This window comes from Musca domestica, unplaced genomic scaffold, assembly GCF_030504385.1.
Source record: "Musca domestica strain aabys unplaced genomic scaffold, Musca_domestica.polishedcontigs.V.1.1 4, whole genome shotgun sequence".
NCBI classification, from domain to species: Eukaryota; Metazoa; Arthropoda; class Insecta; order Diptera; family Muscidae; genus Musca; species Musca domestica.
The window spans coordinates 17,194,323-17,216,492 of record NW_026712328.1 but is presented as its reverse complement, the minus strand read 5'-3'; the positions used below and the strand labels follow the sequence as shown (position 1 = coordinate 17,216,492).

General features: G+C 34.8%; 1 protein-coding gene across 3 annotated transcripts in view; it reads right to left on the bottom strand.

The window, feature by feature from the left end:
- LOC101894995 (serine/threonine-protein kinase 32A) overlaps positions 1 to 22,170 on the bottom strand; it is a 123,402-nt gene that overhangs the window by 52,373 nt on the left and 48,859 nt on the right. For all 3 annotated transcript variants that reach the window (XM_059126762.1, XM_059126761.1, XM_059126760.1), the window contains exon 4: positions 7,071 to 7,236. In XM_059126762.1, coding sequence (XP_058982745.1) covers positions 7,071 to 7,236 — 166 coding nt within the window. The remainder of the gene's footprint in view (positions 1 to 7,070; positions 7,237 to 22,170) is intronic.

Below are 22,170 nucleotides of genomic sequence, written 5' to 3'. Positions count from 1 at the left end.
TTGTCAAAAGTCATTACAATATTCAAATGCGAAACTTGAAAAAAAAAATCGGCGAACAATGTAGCTAAAATCATCAAAATACCGAATATAGGGAGGTACCATTATATTGGGGCTATACAAAGACGTGGGCCTGCACAGACAATTTTTTGTCATAGGCTGTAGTATTCATTACGAACTTCAAATACCAAATTTAAAACAATCCTATATGAAGACATGGACCTGCACAGACAATATTCTGTTTTAGGCTGTACTACGAACTTTAAATACCAAATTTGAAACAATTCTGGTGAATAATGTCGCTATAATCATCAAAATACCGAATATCGGGAGGTACCTTATATAGGGGCTATGCCAAAACGTGGACCTACATTTATTTTCAATACCAAAAGTCCTGGAAACATAATACACATTTCATTCGGAAGCTTGTGATTTCCGCAGACGGACAGGCGGATGGATATTGCTAAATCGACATTGAATTTTATGCTCAAGAATATATATATATTTTGTGGGATCTAAATGTATTTCGAGGTGTTACAAACGGAATGACTAACTTAATATACACTTCATACTATGGTAAATGGTATAAAAAAGGAAAAACGCTTTAAGCTCGGCCGGGCCGAACTTTTTTCTGCCACAGAAGGTAGAACACTCGTTACCGAATATTAAGCTATGCTGTTAGAAAATATGATCTAAATCGTCAAAACACCGAATATCTGGAGGTACAGAAATAGCGATTCTGTTTAAGAAATACCAAATGAAGTAAAAATTTAATTTTGATTTGGATCCAGAGTTGACCATTACAAAAAATGACGCAGGTCTCCATAAATCCCATGTGTCCGGAAAATCTCCTCAATACTATTTTTTGCAATACTATTTTTTGCGTATATAGATAATTCGGACATGCTCAAATGTCAAGTTCAGGACAAGAGAAGATTCGCGTGATCTAATTGAGGAGTTCAATGACTTTGTTATAAGGACAAGGAAGATGACAAAAAAGACCCGATTGTGGAAGTCGACTTTCTTTATGTGAACATTATCAAAAGAATTGATGCCTATAGGAAAAAACAGGTAAAACAAGTAAAAAAGCAGCTAAGTTCGGCCGGGCACAATTTTTTTACCCTTCACCCTTTGAAAGAAACTTGTAAAATTTAAAAAACAATTCCATCGAAAAATACCAAATGAAAACCGTTATACGAAGACGTGGCTATACGAAGACGTGGTCCTGCATAAGTAATTTATGTCATAGGCTGTAGTAACTGTTCCGAACTTTATTGAAAACAATTCCGGCGAATAACGTCGCAAAAATTATCAAACTACCGAATATCGGTAGGAACCGTTAGAGATGAGAGGAAAACTGCAACCAACTTAAGACTGCTGTCATTTCCAAGGAAGTGGACGGAAGAAAACAGCAACGTCAGCAGAAATGGTTCGAAAAGTAAAGAAGCGACTTGATCGAAACCCGCGTCGCAGTGGCCGAAAAATAGCTCGTGAGCTGAACATATCGCAATATTCCATTCGGCAAATATTGAAAAATGTGCTCGGAGTAAAGCCATTGAAATTGTGCAAGAACTTTCACCGCAATAGAAAGAAAATAGACTCAAAAGAGTTAAAGAGTTGCTTTGCTTGGCCGGAAGTGGTGAACAGCCGAATTTGGTTTTCTTCGATAAGAAATCATTCTTTGTCCAGCAGTTTGTAAACAAACAAAATGATCGTGTTTACTTGCCAAGAGGTCAGTTAAAAATATGTACTTTCGGTTGGCCACAAGAACTCAAGTGCCAGACATGGTGATGGTGTGGGCCGCAATAACAGCCGATGGTAGATCTCCGCTCGTATTAATCGACCGTGTCATCAGAATAAATGCCGAATTATATCGCGAAGATATTCTAGAGGGCATATTAAAGCCTTGGGCACCCAAACATTTTGGCCGAAGACCTCGGATATTTCCACAGGATTCAGCACCATCGCACTCAGCACGCGCAACCCAAGAATAGTTACAAAATGAGGTTCCTCGCTTCATTTCCAGCACATAATGGAAACCAAAATCTCCGGATACCAATCCGTTTGACTATCGTGTCTGGAGTATTTTGGAAAACAAGGTTGGCACTAAAAAATTCCAAAGTGTCGATCACCTCAAGCAAGAGCTTTACCGGGAATGGGCCAAAATACCGCAGAGCAACATTCGAGCAGCGCGTGACGGTTTCATTGGCGGTTTGAAGGCCATAATTCGTGTCAAAGGTGACCAATTCGAACAAATCTTTTTGCTTTCATTCAATAAAATTAAAAAAATGTAAAGATTATGGCGTTTGACTTCGTTACAGTCTTTTTATCTTACCCTGTATTATGTAAATTATTTTCTATGAAAAAGTTAAGTTTTTGTAGGGAATGTTCCAGTAGGAGTTGACCGATATTGCCCATATCCTAACTAGATCTTAGTTTGATAATAATATTACGATTATCCAGCTTGAAACGGATTTGGCCCAAAGAGACCTAGGATCTTAAACAGTTTGGCCGTATCAAATGATGTGTACCCTCTTTTGCCACATGGCTGGGGGTATAAAAATGTTGCACTCCAAATGGATGAATTATTCATCCTTTGAGTACATGAGCAATATGTCTGACTGTGAGGTCCCTTTTGATTACAAGCTAATCACGTCATGTGCACATAAAAGCAAAATGTAGACCATGCAAATATAGGCCAAACAAGGAATTTTAGTTATAAAATTTAAAAAACCTAGGTATTTAGAATTGTTGGAAACACCATCCGAAAGAAAAACTGACTGAAATCAGGCACACATTTTTGCAAGAATATTGAATTTGGCAAATAAACTCAAATTATAATTAATTTATAAAATACGCAGATGACTTTAGAAGATAATAATCCGTATCTTCAAAATATATTTACGTTTTGGTATAACTGCAGCGTAAAAATCTGGTCTGATTTACGGTAAAAAATCGTAAATAAAAGACGTCTCCACAATAAATTGGCATTACCACTGTCCTCCTTTAATTGTTTTTACTTTAATGGTTGGTATGACGATTTCTATCAAATATAACATTAAATACTAACTGTTCCTTTAATATAAAATGTTAAAATTTATTTTAAAATTTCAAAAGAATAAATAATGTATTTTAAGTTATTTTTTAATGTTGTTATTTTAGCATTCATGTTTAATGAAGTTAAAGCAGCCATGTTTGTTAATTACAAATTGGTAAGGTCGTGGTGCCCTCATTTTATGCAACGTTCACACAAATTTCCTGTTAATTAGATATGCTTGACTTCATAGCTTAGGCAAACGAGCCGCAACAACGAACGTCAAAATCCGAAGGGATGGAGATTTTCTTTATTGGGATTTTCCATTTGCCTCGATGAAAAATTAAGTTTAAATGAACTTGTGAAAAATTATAAGGCCAGACGTGTCAAATTTCTGAAGGAAATCTGTCAACTGTCCAAATGCCCATACAGAAGACAAACAGAGGAGTGAAAGACTAATGGATGACAAAATAATGAAGCTCAAATTATTACACATGTATGAATATGTAAAAGGACACTTTAAGGGTCTGTTTCTGTAGAAGGATTCAAAAGTGAATGCGAAGGAAATGTAGTCATTCCATGTGTGTGTTGTCTGAAACAGACCCTAAATCGTACATTTAAAAAAAAAACAAAAATTTATGAAATATTATTTTCCACAAATTTTAAACATGTAATACAGCTTCAGCATGTTATTGCTTACAGTAAATTGAGTCGTTTAAAGTTATTATATGTCCTATTTTGTCTACTGAAAGTTCCACCAAATAAAACCCCCTTTTTTTGGGAAAAATTGTATACCCACCAAATCATGTAAGACTTATATAAGTAATATGTATTTTTGAATAGCTTGTTTTTGGCACATAACGTAAGAGAACCATAATATTTTTTAATTACAGCATATATTACATATATATACATATATATCAAGACCTCCCCATATTTTGGTCGTTTTCCCCACACTTTTTTGGGGCTTTCAAGCAAACAAATATATTCTGTTGTAAAGACGCTAGCTACAGAACGAGTACAGAGCAGGCTTCTATCTGCAGGCAGATCAAGTTCAAAGATGTGCTAAATTGGTCTATAATGTTATATAGAGTCCACATAACGATACCCTCAAATATCTCATATTTTCATATTTTAAGCCACGAAATTATTTGAAATTTGGTACGTTATCTGCCAGAGATTAGCCCACGTCTCCCCATAGGTATTTACTTAATAATATATATTGATTAGGTGTTTTCTTGAATTTATCCAGAATTTTTGTCTGGAATTCGACATTTGAAGTTCTTTTTTTTCTTCTTTTTTTTTCTTTTTTTTCTTTTTTTCTTCTTTTTGAAGTTCTGAGTACTAATCCTGTTGGCAGAAACTTATGTTGATAGACCTACCCTAAATTATAGCCCACGTATAACGATACCCCCAAGATCCGGTATTTCGATGATTTAAGCTACATTTTTCAACCGCGTTTTTTTAAATTTGGTTAGCCTCCCGATATTTGGTACTTCCCGAGGTTTGGAAGATATTTCAATGGAACTGTCAATTTGGTGATTTACAGTCTCAAAGGAATTGGTTATATTTTGGAATTTTCAATATATTATTACTTCCCGATATTTAGATATAAAACGCGTAACTTTTCTATTGGGGATATAATTCCTAAATTTATGATTCTAAATTGTTGACTCTTTGTATTTCAGAAACAATAAATTGTTCGAATAAAGTATCTCGAAAAACAGGGCTCTTTCTTGGTATAAACCACATATAACTATACATTGAATTATTTTGTAGTCGCAATTTGTCATTTCAGATTTTTAAAGGACATTACGACGCATAGGCAACTTTTGCATTAAGCCGTTTCAATATTCAAATACGTAACTTGAAAAAACAAAATCGGTGAATAATGTAGCTAAAATTATCAATTTACCGAATATGGGGAGGTACCTTTTATTGGGGCTATACGAAGACGAGGACCTGAACATATTTCTGTCATAGGTTGTAGTATTCATTATGAACTTCAAATACCAAATTTGAAACAATTCCGGTGAATGATGTCGCTTAAATCAACAAATTATCGAAAATAGGGAGGGCTATATGAAGACGTGAACCTGCACAGACAATCCTCTGTCTTAGGCTATAATATCCATTACGAACTTCAAATAGCAAATTTGAAATAATTTAGTTGAATAATGTCGCTAAAATCGTAAAAATACCGAATATCAGGAAGTACCGTTATATGGGGGCTACTCCGAAAGGTGGACCTACATGATCCATTTTCAATACCAAAAGTCCTTCAGACATAATATTCATTTGAGTAAAATTTTATCAATCTTCTTCATTCGTTCGGAAGCTAGAGTGATTTCCACAGACGGATAGACGGGCGGACATCACTAAATCGACGTAGAATTTTATGCTGATCAAGAATATATATAGGGTAAGTGTACCAGTAGTCGGCACTTTGGATTTTCGCGTTTTTAATAGCTCACCATTCTGAGTGGAACTTTTCAATTATTACGAAGTTTATTTATTCAGATTCGATATTTTGTATAGTTTTTGCAATAATAAATACAGTTTTAATAACTTTTTATTAAATTTCATAAATTTGTAGTTTTATTAAAACAATGCTTTTTTGCCAGTAGTCGGCACCATTTGCCAATTGTCGGTATGGCATTTTTGTAAGCATAATTAATAATAATAATAATAAATTAATTCATTAAAATATAATATTTTTGTTTAGTTAAACTGATTCGACGTCTTTATTGTACTTTTCTTAAGAATATGGATTGTTGAGGACCTTCACAGACAAAAATTTAATTTTTATTAAAATAAATCATCTTTTCTTAGCGAAATTGTACACAAAGATAGCTGACAATATATTTGAAGTAAACAAAATACATTTACAGTACGTTTATATATATGAGGGTTAACCCACTGGATTTGGATTTAAATTGTCATATTCATTACTTTTACTTCAAATAGATCCCCTCAAAGTAGGTTAACCCTACAAAAAGTTATAACGTAAACATAACATTAGTTATAAAAGTTTCATTTATTTGGGCTTAAAAATAAAAATGTGCCGACTACTGGGACATGCCGAACTTAGGCTCACTTACCCTACTTTGTGGGGTTTAAAATGTATATTTCGAGGTGTTAGAAACGGAATGACAAACTTAATACACCCTCCATACTATGGTGGAGGCTATAAAAAGGGGTATTGCGTCATTTGAAAACATCTTGATATTTCAGACATCATCAAATGAAAATTTTATTTGCAAAATAAAGTGCGTCATATAATAAAACATTAGCAACGACAGAAAAAAAGTTATTTTTCCTTTGTTATATTTCAATTGAATTTATCTGTACTCGAATTATGTTTGGCATTATTGTATATTGTCCGCCATACACAGTTTTATTAAATTTTTCTGCAAAAATTCATAATTCTGTTAAAAACTCTACGAATTCATCATAGATCCATTAAATGTGTAATGTTATTATGCAAAGAAACACTTTACATCGCCATCTTCTTGTTCTTTGCCGCGTCGTCTTGTTCTTTTTTCACACACATTGTAAGATGACAAGTGATATGCTTGAATATATTAAATAACACCTGCCTCCAACCCTCCCAACCTGTCAAACATAATGCACTGATAATGGATTTATAAATGAACAACAACTTTTACAAGTTTGTTTTCAAGTGACTTTCATCCACGGAATACTTGTAGCCATGCCATCGGAGAAGAAGAACATCCATCTGCTCGATGGGTAGAAATTCTATGACATACTCGCCTTCATAAAAAATAACTCTCCTCACATATGATTTTAATGATGAGTTCTGGTGGCGATGACGTTGTACAAAAGGTATCCTGATGTACATTAATATGCCTTGCCAACATACACACACATACATATTTCCATCTTTCCAACCATCCAAACATTTGCCATCTATCCATCCACGCTCAACACACATGGGAATATGTATATTTATGTGACCAGGCAGTCTTCTATCGCAAAGTAATATTCCAGCAAAAGGTGGATACGACATTTACATTACCTTGAAAGGAAAACCATAAATTCACCAGAAAAGGATGTTCCAAGGAGGAAAGCAACTCGACTTCTTTGAGTACGCCACCCAAGGCACCACGGCTTTCGCATGCTGAACGGCTGACGTATTTCATGGCATACAATACGCCGCTGTCACGTTTCTGTACAATGCAGACCTGTCAGAGAGGAAGAGAAGAAGAAGCATGAAAACGTTAAGACGAATATATGCATGTAAGAGAATTTCATCAGTCATATTTAAATTGTAAAGTAAGAAACAACAAGTACAAGAAAAAAGACGATAGGTGGTCGCCACGTCGTCAATTTGACATACTATATTACAACTTGGAGTTAATTGGAAAATACAATTTTTCGAGTGAAAAGTATGACAGCTGTTGATAGCCATTTCCTTTTTTACGTATTTTCTTTATTTATACATTATGTGCATAGGAAATCTGTCATCGGGTATCTCATTGGACCTCTTATCAATACCACTGAGGAAAATTAAACAATTTTATACAAAAATCTTCTATTTATCGCTGGAAAAAGTTCTATAGGTCCTAGGGTACGTTTTCGTAAAGACGAAACTTAGACACACATAATTTGATTCGTTTGGCGTATTCAACGGTTTCAGTCAGTACGAAAAAGGTGGTCCTTGCAGCAAAAACCTGTTAGGAAGCTTGTGTTGGTTTTCCGACTGATATATAATCTCAGCATTTGCCCACAAACCATGAACATTTTCCATTTAAATTAGCTGTAATTTGGATTTTTTCCAACATTTTTTTCCAACATTTATTATACCACTAGCTGGCCCTGTCCGCGTTGCCGGCCCGTACTTTTAGTCTTTAAAGCATAATAAATCACAGGTCTGACTTATGTAGGCGGCACAATTTTCATTATAAGTAATGACTCCATTATAATTACTCCAATTTTGATTATAAGTAATGACTTGATTATGAGTAATGACTCCATGACTAAATATAAATTAATATTCATGGCAAAAATTATAATTACCGTCGGTTTTAGATATGTTGAATAGCCTGACCTTATTTTTCAGCTATACGCTTTAATTTGAGTGTTAAATACCTATATGATAAAGAACATCTATAATAGTCCCATGTGAAAATTCAGCTCAATTTTTGATATTGTAAAAAGCATTCAAATAAGCTATAATTTGAAATTTGTATTTCCATCGTTTAAAATCCCCTACTGTGTGGTATTCAGTTTTGTCCACCTCATACTTGAAGGCAGAATGTCGTCGGAATAGCCAAAAGAATTACTCTTTTGCTCCGATTACCGTAAGATGGGCATTAATTGTTTGTCATTTAAATTGTGCGGTGGAGATCCAATAAAGTTACTTTATAATTTCGTATTTTTTTCATGTTTCTGCCACAATTTCCGACTGAATGAGTCCCAGAATGACATTTCGGAGTTTATTTCATATAGACGTACATCCCAAATCTACGTTCCCAACCAATATTTTATTGGGGGTTATAAATTCAATAGAATACCAAATTTTCTTTTCTGACCACACATTGGTTGGGAAAGTGGACTTGAGGGTATACTAATGTGGGGACTATACTTAAATAAATTCCTATGAGGATAATTATCTGTAAGATGATTTTCTACCCCAGGGTTTTTTACCCAGGTAGCCTCAAGACTAAGATGCGCACTATTCCGAAAAATAAACATTTTATAAGAAGAGGTTTTCTTCCCCCTTAGAAACAAAGATGTCAAATAAGAGCCAAAAAATGAAAAAAGTGGCCAAGACCCCGAAAATACCTTAAATCATATGATGGTGATACCAAAACTTGATATTTTTTTGCAAAGATGGTTTCTTCTTAAATTATCAACATAAGCTAAAATTAGTACGAAAATACGAAAAAAATGGTTAAAATGTAGAATATACTTGAAATCGGGTTGTTCCGTTATCGGGGGTTATGATCCATATCATGACCTGGCAAAGCGATTAAAGGTATCTTGAATGTTTAGGTAGAATTTCTATTTTGCGTTCTTTATAGTCGGTATTTGACTGATTGCAGTCCCAATGTATTTTGCATTTTGTGTTCTCATTTGACAATTTATTGTCATATGAAAGAAGCAGGTCCACTTTTTGAAATTAACCCCACAACGCTTCTTCGGTCATTTTTGTTTGTTTAAATGTGTTCGCATCTTCCAGCTGAAGCACGATGTAGGTCCTGGAGTAGAAAGCATTTAACATCGTATTGCGCCCTCATTTCATTTTTAATATTATTCATTCAGAATTCAAACCAATAAAAAATGTACACTTCAATATAGAAAAAAGAAAAAGAATCTTCAACTGGTTCGCTGATTTTTTTGCGGCAAATTTTTAAGGGTGATTGCGAAGTTTGTCGGTAGAATGCACTATTATTTTGAAATTCGATTCCATTGAAAAATTGTCGATTTTCCCGATTTTAGAATTTTCATATAAAGCGACAACGAATTAAATTGTTATTTATAGATTTTATGTATTTATTGGGTATTACGAACAAATACATAAAATCTATAAATAACAGTTTTATAACCTACACATCATATTAGAATTAAAAAAAAAAACACTACAAATGTACATTCGAAAATAGAAGGTCAAAATGGAAAAAAATATGCAATATAAAACATTACTATTGTACATTTTAAAAGTCAAAATGAAAATGTTCAAATTTCACATTTTTACGCGATTTTTTTGGATTTTATTCTTTTCTGACAAGAGGCAATTCCGAATTTGTCTAAATCGTTAAAATCAGACCGGCGGTCTTTATCTTATAAGAGTAGTAACTAACACAACTTTCTTTTACATATAGAGAGATAGATTTAAAAGTAGGCGCGTTCCTCAGCCCCTAAATAAGTACTTAGGGTTGGATGGAAAGCAAACAGCATCTCGTGTAATAATTCTCAAACCGATATCTTCACTATTTTGGCAAATATAAATATTTTAGATAAATCGTAATAGTGGGCGTAAAAGGAGGCGTGATTAATATTTTTTTCTTTAAAAACCTAACTCGGGGAATGACAAACGTTTGTACTAAAAATTATGCAAATCGGTCCAGCCGTTTTCAACTGATTCCGTTACCAACAAACAACATTTGATTTTTATATATATAGATTATGCATGGTATTTAGTCAGAATGATTTCAGAATAGTCACAGATAATTATTTTTTACACCTATTTTTCATTTAAATTGTGCGTTGCATACCACATAAAGTCCATATTTCTCATTATATTATAATTCAATGACGATTAAACAAATTTTCGGTCCCGTGCTACTTTTTTTCATATTTTTTCATGTTTGTGCCACAATTTCCGACTGAATGAGTCCCAGTTTGACATTACTTAGCTTACTATGTGTTGGAGGCATTATAAGTTTGATTGGGCCAAAAATTATGTAACAACTCGAAATAGTGATCCCCGACATAGGAAACTATACAGGGAGAGTCAAACACCATAATTTTAATTTTATTGAATAAAAGCAAAAAATGTCGGAAATAGCATCAAATTTTAGAATAAGTTTAGAATTGTTCGAATTGGTCACCTTTGGCACGAATTATGGCCTTCAAACGACCAATGAAACCGCCATACGCTGTCCGACTGTTGCTCTGCGGTATTTTGGTCCATTCCCGGTGAAGCGCATGCTTGATGTGATCGGTGATCGACACTTTGGTATTTTTTAGTGCCAACCTTGCTTTCCAAAATACTCCAGATACAATAGTCCAACGGATTGGTATCCGGAGATTTTGGTGGCTATTGTGCGCTGAAAATGAAGTGAAGAACCTCATTTTGCAACCATTCTAGGCTGGCGCGTGCTGAGTTTTGTTGGGATGTCCAAGGTCTGCGGCCAAAATGTTTGCGTGCCCAAGGCTTTAATACATCCTCCAGAATAGTTTCGCGGCATATATTCGGCATTTATTCTAATGCAACGGTCGATTAATACGAGTGGAGAGCGACCATCAGCTGTTATGGTGGCCCACACCATCACCATGGTCGGCGCTTGAGATCTGGTGGCCAAACGAAGGTGCACATTTTCAGCTGACCTCTTTGGCAAGTAAACACGATAATTTTGTTTGTTTACAAATCAAATTCATCAGTTCACCACTTTCAGCCAAGCGAAGCAACTCTTTGGGTCTTTTGAGGCTATTTTCTTTTCGTTGTGGTGTAAGTTCTTGCACTTTTTGGAATTTCAATGGCTTTACCCCAAGCTCATTTTTCAATATCTGCCGAATGGAATGTTGCGATATGTTCAGCTCACGAGCCATTTTTCGGCCACTGCGACAGGTTTCGATAAATGTCGCTTATTACTTTTCAACCCATTTCTGGTGATGTTGCTGTTTTCTTCCGTCCCCTTCTTTGACGTCGGGCTACGCTACCAGTATCACGGCGACGAGCGATGATACGAGACACAAAAAATTTATTCACATTTAAATACTGGAGTGATCTAATGATAGTCACTTGTAGTTTTCCAGCCAAATATAAAAAAACACGCTCGAACTCCATCGCGAATAACTTTTTTTCTGGAAAATCCTAACCAAAATGCTTTTGTACGCTTGTAAACAATATAATGAGCTGTGACTAGAATAATTTTAACAGCTTTAGGACGAGTGGCTTAGAAATAACAGCAGTCTGGAATTGGTTGCATCTCACCCTGTAAAGCTGATTCTGGTGTTAAGATTTGTAAAGTTTGAACTATTGGCATGGGAGTTGTCAAAAGGAACGGTTCGATTTTGTCCATCTCCGAACTCGGGCTGAGTTCGGTACAAATAAAACAATATACCAAATTTGCACTAAGTCGGATACTCCCTTAGAGTTATAGACTTCCTTAAAACAGCAGTTGGATTTCCAACTTTAGTCTGCGTTAGTCTTGGTAAATTTTTCTAATTAAACCAACTACCTCATTTTATCTCTTCCTTTCTGAACTTCTGGGCTATCGAGCAACATCTTGTAATAAATTGACAAATTATGGTTACCGTATACACCTATTGTTGTTAGTGTTCCCTTAAAATCTTTGAGCCTGAGCAATGTCAGTACGATGTCGGCAACGAATACAAAATATAATCCCAAGTGGAAATTAGAAGGAAATGAAATGAAAAGAAATAAATAAAAGGAATAAAAAAGTTACTCAAGTTGTCTTGAAGTAGATGTCTTAAAAAGATAAATATTCATATTTCCATATTAATGTATACATGTATGTATTTGTTATATAAAACCCATAAGGGACAAGGTTATACACACCTGAAAATCTAAAGCTTTTCTGGTGCATTTGCTAAGAGTTCTGTATGAAAAAAAAAAAAAAATAGATAGGGAGCCCATTTAAAATGACTCCAATATCATCCAAGGGCAGATTTCTCCCGACTCCTGTTCGATCATTAAAAGTTTGGTTTGCTGGGTAGGTACTTGATTCTTTCATTAATTTTACTTCTCTATTTAGTCGACCTGTAGTGCGATTCTGTGACTTTTACGATTCTGTAACTTATTACAAACTAGCAGAACCCGGTGCGCTTCCCTACGCTTTTTAATTTTATATGCATTTAAACATATATTTTTATTATATGTTGTGGGTTTTAAATAAAAAAACATTGCAAAAATATAAAAAACGGATTTATTGTAATGCTTTAGGACACACATTGTTTTTATACCCTCCACCATACTGTCGTCACCAAAAAATCGCATACTCAGGTTTACGTCTTCGTATAGCCTTCATATTACGAAATCTCCCTATATTCGGTATTTTAGTGATTTTAGCGACATTTTTCACGGGAATTATTTCAATTTCGTATTTTAGGTTCGTAATGTGTACTACAATCTATGACAACAATTCTCTATGCAGGTCCAAGTTTTCGAATAGCTTCCCGATATTCGGTATTTTGATGGTTTTAGCGAAGTTTTTCACTGGATTTGTTTCAAATTGCGTATTTGAAGTTCGTAATAGGTACTACAGCCTATGACTGAAAATTTGCCAGTGCAGATCCACGTCTTATTCACCGGAATTCCTTCACAATTCGTATTTGAAGTTCGGAATAGGTACTACAGCCTTCGACAATAAATTCCTTATGAAGGACCACATCTTCGTATAGCCCCATATAAGGGGTTAATTTTTCTACTATTTCTTTGAAATTCTTCAAGTCCCTTCAAAATGGTGGAGGGTATTCAAAATTTGTTTTTGTTTTATTTGTTTTTCCTTCAGGAGCGTAAACAATGAAATCGGCCGGTCTGCCAACACATGAATATGCCAGATTTCATTGTTTGTCTCTGAACAAAAGAAGTTCGTGTACTAAACATGTACTATAAAAACAGAATCAATTTTTATACCTTCCACATTGAAAATGAGGGCATATTAACTTTGTCATTCCGACTCTTATATCACCTGACCTAGCACTAATGAAAATATTAGGATTCGCAAAGTTGGAGCAAAATCGGATTATCCTTTCTCGTTCTGTGCAAAAAATATATATTTTGTAAATTTCTACCTTTTGTGGGGGAGGTACCAGAAGGAGTGGTCCGATATTCCCCATCTCCGAACTCGATCTAAGTTTGACAAAAATATTACGACGTACCAAGTTTGGACCAAATCGGATACTCCCTTCGACGGTTATCGTGCGCACCAGCCAGACAGACAGACGGACGGTACGAAATGGCCAATATTGGCACATTCCTCACTCAAACATAAACATTTGAATAATTATAACAACAATCTAAATATTTTTGAATAATTGTACATTGGCTGATGGTATACATCTGTCGGCAAAAAAAAAATATATATACTTTTTAACTTGTTTTTTATTATTTCATTGTATAACAGCCATCTGGCTCGTGTGTATTTCAAAACTTCGAAGAGTTCTGGGTTCTTAGAGCAAATGTGGTTAATAATATAAAATAGTTTTGACTACATGCAAATGGACCCTTATAGTTTGAGATATATTTTGCAAAATTTATGATAGATCTTTAAAATTTAATAAAGACCTTTGGATAACATCCAGAATTATTTGTAAAGAAAATGAGCCATATTGGTTTTCTTTTCAGAAAAGTTTGTAAGGAAAACTCCGATTTCAGTATTTTTTGCGTTTTGGCCATGCTCACCATTTAACTTGAGTTCAGCAATGCAACAATTTTGCTTGTTGACATACGGAGCTGATGGTTTTTCTCTTCTTCCAAATTCCGTACTCGATTTTCGCTCACATTCTGCTATATTACCATGTTTTCCACAATATTTCCCTGCGTTGTTCAAGAATATGCAAACAATCATATTTGTTAAGCAGAAGGATAAAAGTAGTTATCTTTCAAATCAGACGTGAGCTAAAGAAAGAAGCACTGCTTGATGAAAAACTTTAGATTGCGGACCCTATATTGTTCTCAACAACTGTTATAATTTTTGTACACAAAAACCAAATTTTGAATCGCGAACGGTTCTATCTCCGGTGGCGGAACATTGTATGTATAGGCTCATGTTTTCATATAGCCATCCCTATACCTTCCTATATTCGATATTTTTGATGATTTTTGCCGGTGGCAGAATATTAAATGTTTTCCAACAACTACCCACGTGTTCTTTTCCTAATTTTACGTTTAAGACTCGCAATAGATAACAATTGTTGTAATATAAAGTTGTATAGGTACGAGTTTTGGTATGGCCCCCATATAACGGCTCCACTAACTTTATGGTTTTTATACCCTACACCACAAGGTGGTCAGGGTATTATGTCTTTGTGCATTTATTTGTAACAGGCAAAAGGAAACGTGATAGACCCAAAGTTGAGATATAGCTTACGTCTCTTGTTAGACCTGTTGTATGGGATCCTCAATATACAATATACTCAGATAAAATAGAATCCGTGCAAAAACATTTTCTGCTATTTGCCTTACGAGGTTTACATTGGAATAGTGATTTTGTTTTGCCTTCTTATGCTAGCAGGCTAAAATTAATTAGATTGCCTACACTTAAAAGCAGACGTATTATGTTGAACTCCATGTTTGTACTAAAAATATTAAATGGTAATATACCTTCAGATTTCCTAATCTCATCTATTAGAATTAATGTTCCGTTTAGATCTAGTAGATACTACCAATTATTATATACTGAGTTTCACCGCACGAATTATTTAATGGGCGAACCTCTTAGTAAAATGTGTTGACTTTAATTCTGTGTATTGTAATGTAGATTTTTGTATGAGTTTAGAAGTTATTAAATCTAGAATAATTTTATTTTTAAACAATTAACATACACGTTCTATTATTTGACAAACTAGCTGATGAATTAGATTCTGCAGCTGGTTTTCAATTTCCTACTGAATTCCCATTATGATGCGGATCATGATGTGTACGCGATCCCTCCGTAAAGGGAGGTCGCCCCCTCGGTTGGCAGGGGTGGGAATGTGAGGCGTGGGAACGTTCTAAAAAAAAAATGACAATCCTTGAAGTAGAAAATTGTCTATAGAGATCCCCGTTTTGGTATGGCCCACTATAAGGGCTTCACTCCCTTTATGGTTTTTTTTTTTTTTTTTTTTTTTTGATAAATTTAACTGCCTTATCCAAACGGTATTACTGGTATATGAAGTTTAAAGTGAAACACGCATGAAATCAGACACTTTTATATAAAAATGTACATACTATTGCATTTACACCTAAGTCTGTTTTTACACGGTAGATTGGTTCCAGAAGAAGCCGTGTAAAAAAACCGTGTAAAAAAGACATTGATTTTATGGGAGATTTGTTCCTAATGGGTGATTTGTTCCTAATTTCTAAAACCTATAAAAATTAGTGAAAAACAAGAATTTTTAAGAATAAGAATTCATGTCTATTTTATTAAATCAAATATATAATGCTTGTGCTATTCACATTTGCTTTGACCAGTAAAAAATGTTTGTACGCGCTAAAGGGGAATTCACTTAAATCTTTAAGCTAGTGTTCGCAAACTATTGATACTATCGATGGTTTCAGACTTTTTTCTTTCATAAATACTTCTTTGTGATATGAACATACTTCGCAAAAATTAAATTTGACAAAAAAAATTTAAATACATAAAATTTCAAATCGTGCTAAATGGAATAAAATCGTGTAAAAAAATTAAAAATATTCAATTTTCAAACCGTGTTATATCAAAACCGTGTACAAAAAGACCGTGTAAAAACAGACTTAGGTGTATTAGGATTAGAAGCGTCGCAGAAGTGGCATCTTAGAGTGTAAGTGATTAACTCATTTCCAAATGACTTCAGGGCTGTTCAATATTTTTTCTACACGTAAATGCGTATGTCGAATAAAATGTCGACCACTACAAGATTTTTCATTCGTATTTGAATTTTAGAATTCAGAGAATGCAGGATGTAATTGAAACATTTTTTTTTAGTTTAATTGAATTTGTTATCCATAAAGTACAAGGCAAAGTATTTCATAATTAAAGTCATCAAATGTCAGTGTGTTGTCATACAAATAACATGTTCTGATTTCGGAGAATTTACCCGGTACTGATTCATGGTCATTTCATACATTTTTGATTTATAGAAAAATTAATTAGGCAAATTTAAAATCAACTTCAACTGACATACACTGGTGGCCAAAACTAAAGCAACTGAACTTACGAGGAGAATGAATACCCTGTAACTTTTTTCAAATTTAAGAAAATGCGAAAGTTTTTCCAGTTTTAAATTAGGCACTTTATTCACTTTAAAAAAAATTAAAACATAAAACCAAAATTAGTTTTTATATAAAAAATGATGTATGGTAAAGTCAATTAAACCGATTTTGGCGTGGACAAAACAAAAGCAACTCTATTGTACATTCATATGATCGCGGCAATTTCAGATGTTTTTACTGTTATATTTATAGCTTTTCGCTTCCTTCAACAATTTCGCTTGTCATAAATCATTTTTGAGAAGTTTTCTACAACAGCACGTGTTTGTTTCCGTTTTTTAAATACTGCTCAAAAATAGTTTAAAAATGGCTAGAAGCAAATACAGTACTTGAATAAAACAGCAAATTATCAGTGACTATGAAGACAAGCTATCACAGAAAATGATTTCCGAGAAATATTTCATAAATATTTCTGCGATTTCTTGTATACTAAGTCAGTTTTTTGAAACTGGATCAGTAGTAACAGTCTATAACGGATGAAGGCCGTGAAAAACTTCAGCACGTATTGATCAACAAATTGTGAGAGAAATAAAAAACAACAATTTAAGAGTTCAACTGGATTGGTGAGAGAGAGATCATTGGATTTGAGCTCATGATCCGTGCGTAGACGAGTGGTGGCAGCTGGTCTGCATGTCCGTAAGCCATCAAAAAAAGCCATTTATATCTGAAAAAATCGGAAAGCCAGGACGGCTTTCGGAAACGATAATATTAATCGGAATCCAGCACAATGGGATGAGTCTACGTTTAATATTAAAGGCTCAGACATGAATAATTTTACGAGCCGCAGTGTGGCAAGGGTACAGTGAAATGAGGGAGGGACAAAAATTGTGTGGAACTTTTTTTCTTTCTGTGAACTTGGGCCTATCCATGAAATAAAGGAAGTTATGGATCGGTTTGTTTACAAAGATGTGTTAAAAATCACGATGTTCCCTTCCGCTGAGGAAAGTAGTTGGCTTTTTTGGGCGTTTCAGCATGACAACGATCCCAAACATGCATCAAAACTTGCCAAAGATTGGTTGCGGTGGTCAAAAATCGGTGTTTTGTCATGGCCGGCACAATCATCTGACCTAAACCCCATAGAAAACCTTTGGAGTACCGTAGCAAGGAAGATCAAGCGAGATTCGGAAAGAAATAAACACAACATTTTCTAAAGAATTCAGGGTGCTTGGAAAAGCATACCCAAGGATCAAATTGAGCGTGTTATAGATTCAATGCCTGGTAGGGGTGCAGCTGCTATCAAAAATAATGGATGGATACTAGCCAAAATTTAATTATTTCAAAATAAAAAATCAAAAAGTTGCTTTAGTTTTGACCAAGCAAAAATTGGGTCATTTTAGTTTTCCATATATTATTTTTCATTCAAAACTATTTTTGTGTTTTTATTTTTAGTCTTTTAAAAGTGAATTAAGTACCTCATTTAAAACTGGAAAAATAATTACGATTTGTTCATTTTTGTAGAAGTTACAGGGCATTTATTGTCTTTGCTATTTTAGTTGCTTTAGTTTTGGCCACCAGTGTATTTGCCTTTAGCCGAACAGAACAATTCACGCCTAAATTTTACACTCTCATGAATGCTGAAGAGGCCCTCAGTGGAAATTTTGTTGAAATGTAATAACGATGTACCGACACAGTTACAATGGCTATTGACTTCGACTGTTGCCACGACTCGAAGGACACTCGAAGCAACGTCACGTTGTTATACAAATTGCAAATTATCATAACGAATTCATAATTCGTTGTAATTCAAATCATTGAATGAAATCACTTCAGTGCTTGGCGCCGTTAGCTATGCATGTGGGGGGTTCAACAAAGTCAGTGAGTCAGCCGTTCAGTCAGTCAGTCAGACAGCAAGCTATAAATATACGGAGGCAATGTTTTCGTTCGTTTTCTCTTTTTGGCATTTGGGATGCTTGGCATAAATTAAGGAGTCTGCCGTTGTTGTCATGGCTGGAAACTTTATCGGTAACCAGGAATAGAGAGCGAACATAAATACGAACATTAACGAGCTTTAATGAGAGTCGCAATGTAATAGAAACCGTTAGTTGAATGAACCCCCTCTGTCTGTGATGAGAGATTGCAGTCGATGAAGGTTGACTAGTTTCGATGATGTAAGTTGCGAGGGAGGATTAAAAGTGTTTACACTGTTTGTTGTTTTTAATGTTCAGAATATAAAATTTAATGAAATTTATTATTTAACATTGTTTATGTTGCACAAAGTATGATAATAAATTGAGTAATTAAAATTTTAATTTTAGCCGCTAAAAATGTATGAGCACATTTACATATTTAGCGACTAAAATTAATTAAGCAATGGAAATCAGATAAAGATTTGTCATGCTCATGCAGACTGTGCATGCTAAATACAAACTCTCTTTTCAGGAAAATGTGTAGTTCTGATTACTGAAATTAATGGCCTTGATGTTAATCAAGTTAATCAAACCAAAGTAAGTTCTATTCATCTTTGGTGGTGCCGAAATGAGCCTTACTACGGAATTGAATGCCTTACCAGGGTCGACCAAAATGAGACGAGAAGTAAATAAACATACCTGCAAGCATTTGGCAGTGAGTCACTCACTCCTTTTTTAAGATGCTACTTCTGCGACGCTTCTAATCCTTATAAATTCGATAGTATGTACATTTACAATAACAAAACTACTGTTGTCTACTTTCCATCGTCACGATGGCGTCAAGGAAGATAAATTAAGGTGTCGCGTGTGCAGACACTATTTCGCGACATCCATCGGATAAAAGGGCGATAGTTTATAATTACTTACGAATTGAACAGAAATAATACTTTATTCTATCTGAGGACAACTGTAAGTGTCTTGATCTTCACTTTCCTCTTCCTGCTGTATGAGCAACCAGGCCAAGACCTCGGAAATAGGAAAGGAGGGTATATTAACTTTGTCATTCCGTTTGTAACACACCTAAATATTCGTCGTAGGCCCCAATAAGTGTATATATTCATAATCAGCATAAAATTCTAAGTCGATTTAACGATGTCTGTTTGTCTGTTGAAATAATGTATGTACAGGTCCACGTTTTCGTATAGCTCCTATATAATGGTACTTCCAGATATTCGGTATTTTGATGTTTTTTGCCACATTTCTTCGCTTCACGTTTTTGTATCCCATATAGCGGTACCTCCCGATATACGATATTTTGATGATTTTTGCCACATTTTCCCATGAATGTGTCTAAAGATTGGTATTTGTGGGTTATAATGGGTTGTAATGTTTCCTTTATCCTAAAGTGGAGGGTATATATTCCGACCTTCCAAACTTAATGTTTATACCCTACACCACAAAGTGGTCAGGGTATTATGTCTTTTATTACATTATAATTATACTCATAGCGTATATGATTGAATTCTCCCATAAAAACTTTTAATTGTTATGCGCAGCTCTACTAAATTAGCAAAGTGGTGTAGGGTATCATTAAGTAGGCCCCACCCGACTTTAAGACTTTCTTTACTTGTTTTACTTGTTATACCCTACAACACTATGTGTTGGAGGTATTATAAGTTTGATTGGGCCAGAATTTATGTAACACCTCGAAATATTGGTTTCCCATATAGGAAAGTATGTATGCAATGGGCCCTAAAAAAATGTTGCCCTGGAAACCCTAAGAAAACCCTTTCGGTATTTTGATCAATTAACCGAACGCTATTAACTCAACTTAGAATTTCTCACCACCAGACTGACCATCCAATTCTCTACTATGAAAATTTAGTTTGGTGGCACTCATTAGGGAAATAATTTTACAAGAGAAACATTTATTTATTTATCACAGGTGCATTTTGGAGATGTCAAGGGCATGTGGAACACAGGAGGTGGGGTCAAAACCTGTGATTTTACATTACTTCGACTGAACTTGAAACCACGACACATCTACATACTCGACAGGGATTTCCGGACCAGTAAAACCCACCTCCAAACGGTTCAGCTGTCTATACAGATGGTTCAAAGAATGAAAGTGGAACGGGTGCAAACTTAACAACAACTGTAGCGTGTTCCAGGCAGAAATATTTGCTATCTAAAGGAAAAACATCGAACTGTTGGCAAATAGAAACAGGTTTGGATACCATATACGTCGATAGTCAGACGGCCCTGAAATCTCTAAATGTACTATCAAATCTAATGTACAGGGTGGGATGAAAAAACTGCAACCAACTCTCATTGTATCTCATTATATTGTTTACAAGCGTACAAAAGCAATTTGGTGAGAATAGTGTGATTGAGTGATAGTGTTATTTCTTTATATTTGGCTCGAAAACACAAGTGGCTATCGTTAGAGCACTCCAGCATTATAAAATGAAAAAATCTTTTATGTCTCGTACCATCGCTCGTTACCGCGATACTGGTAGCGTAGCCCGACGTCAAGGAAATGGAGGAAGAAAACAGCAACATCAGCAGAAATGGTTCGAAAAGTAAAGAAGCGATTTGATCTAAGCCCGCAAATATTGAAAAATGAACTCGGGGTAAAGCCATTGAAATTCCAAAAGTGCAAGAACTTACACCGCAACAGAAATTATTTTAATTCAAAAGAGATAAATTTGTTTTTTTTTTCGATGAGAAAACATTCGTTGTCCAGCAGTTTGTAAACAAACAAAGTGATTATATTTACTTATCAAAGAGGTCAGCAGAAAATGTGCACCTTCAGTTGGCCACCAACCAGAACTCAAACGCCGGCCATGGTGATGGTGTGGGCCGCCACAACAGCCGATGGTCGCTCTCGTATTAATCGACCGTGGCATCAGAATACATAAATGCCGAATATTATCGCCATCAAAATCTCCGGATACCAATCCGTTGGACTATTGTGTCTGGAGTATTTTGGAAGGCAAGGTTGGCACTAAAAAATACCAAAGTGTCGATAACCTCAAGCAAGCGCTTCGCCGGGAATGGGCCAAGACACCGCAGAACAACATTCGGGCAGTGTGTGGCCGTCATTGGCCGTTTGAAAGCCATAATTCTTGCCAAAGGTGACCAATTCGAACAAATGTAAACTTATTCTAAAATTTGATGCTATTTCCGACATTTTATTGCTTTCATTCATTAAAATTAAAAAAAAAAAAAATAATTTTATGTCGTTTGACTTTGTTGCAGTTTTGTTATCTCACCCTGTAGTTTTGGAGTGTAGGAATGCATTAGTGAAAGTAAAGTCGCTTATCAAGCTTTGTTGGATTCCAAGCCATTGCATTTGTGCCATTTCCATTGTGCCACGGATATTTAAATGTCTCTAAGAAAATTTAGGCGACACTCTCCGTGCGGGATCAGACATGAAACTTGTATTGGGGATCATCACAGTCCACTTCTTCTAAAACATGGTCTCAAATAAAAATTTTAAATGAACAATGTTTTAAAACGAATATGTTTTTAAGTATTCTTCCTAACATAGTGCTTTTATTTTTAAAACAACACCTAGTTCTGTAGGTAAATCGTAATTCTTTTAACAAAAAAAAAAAAGTTGGGAA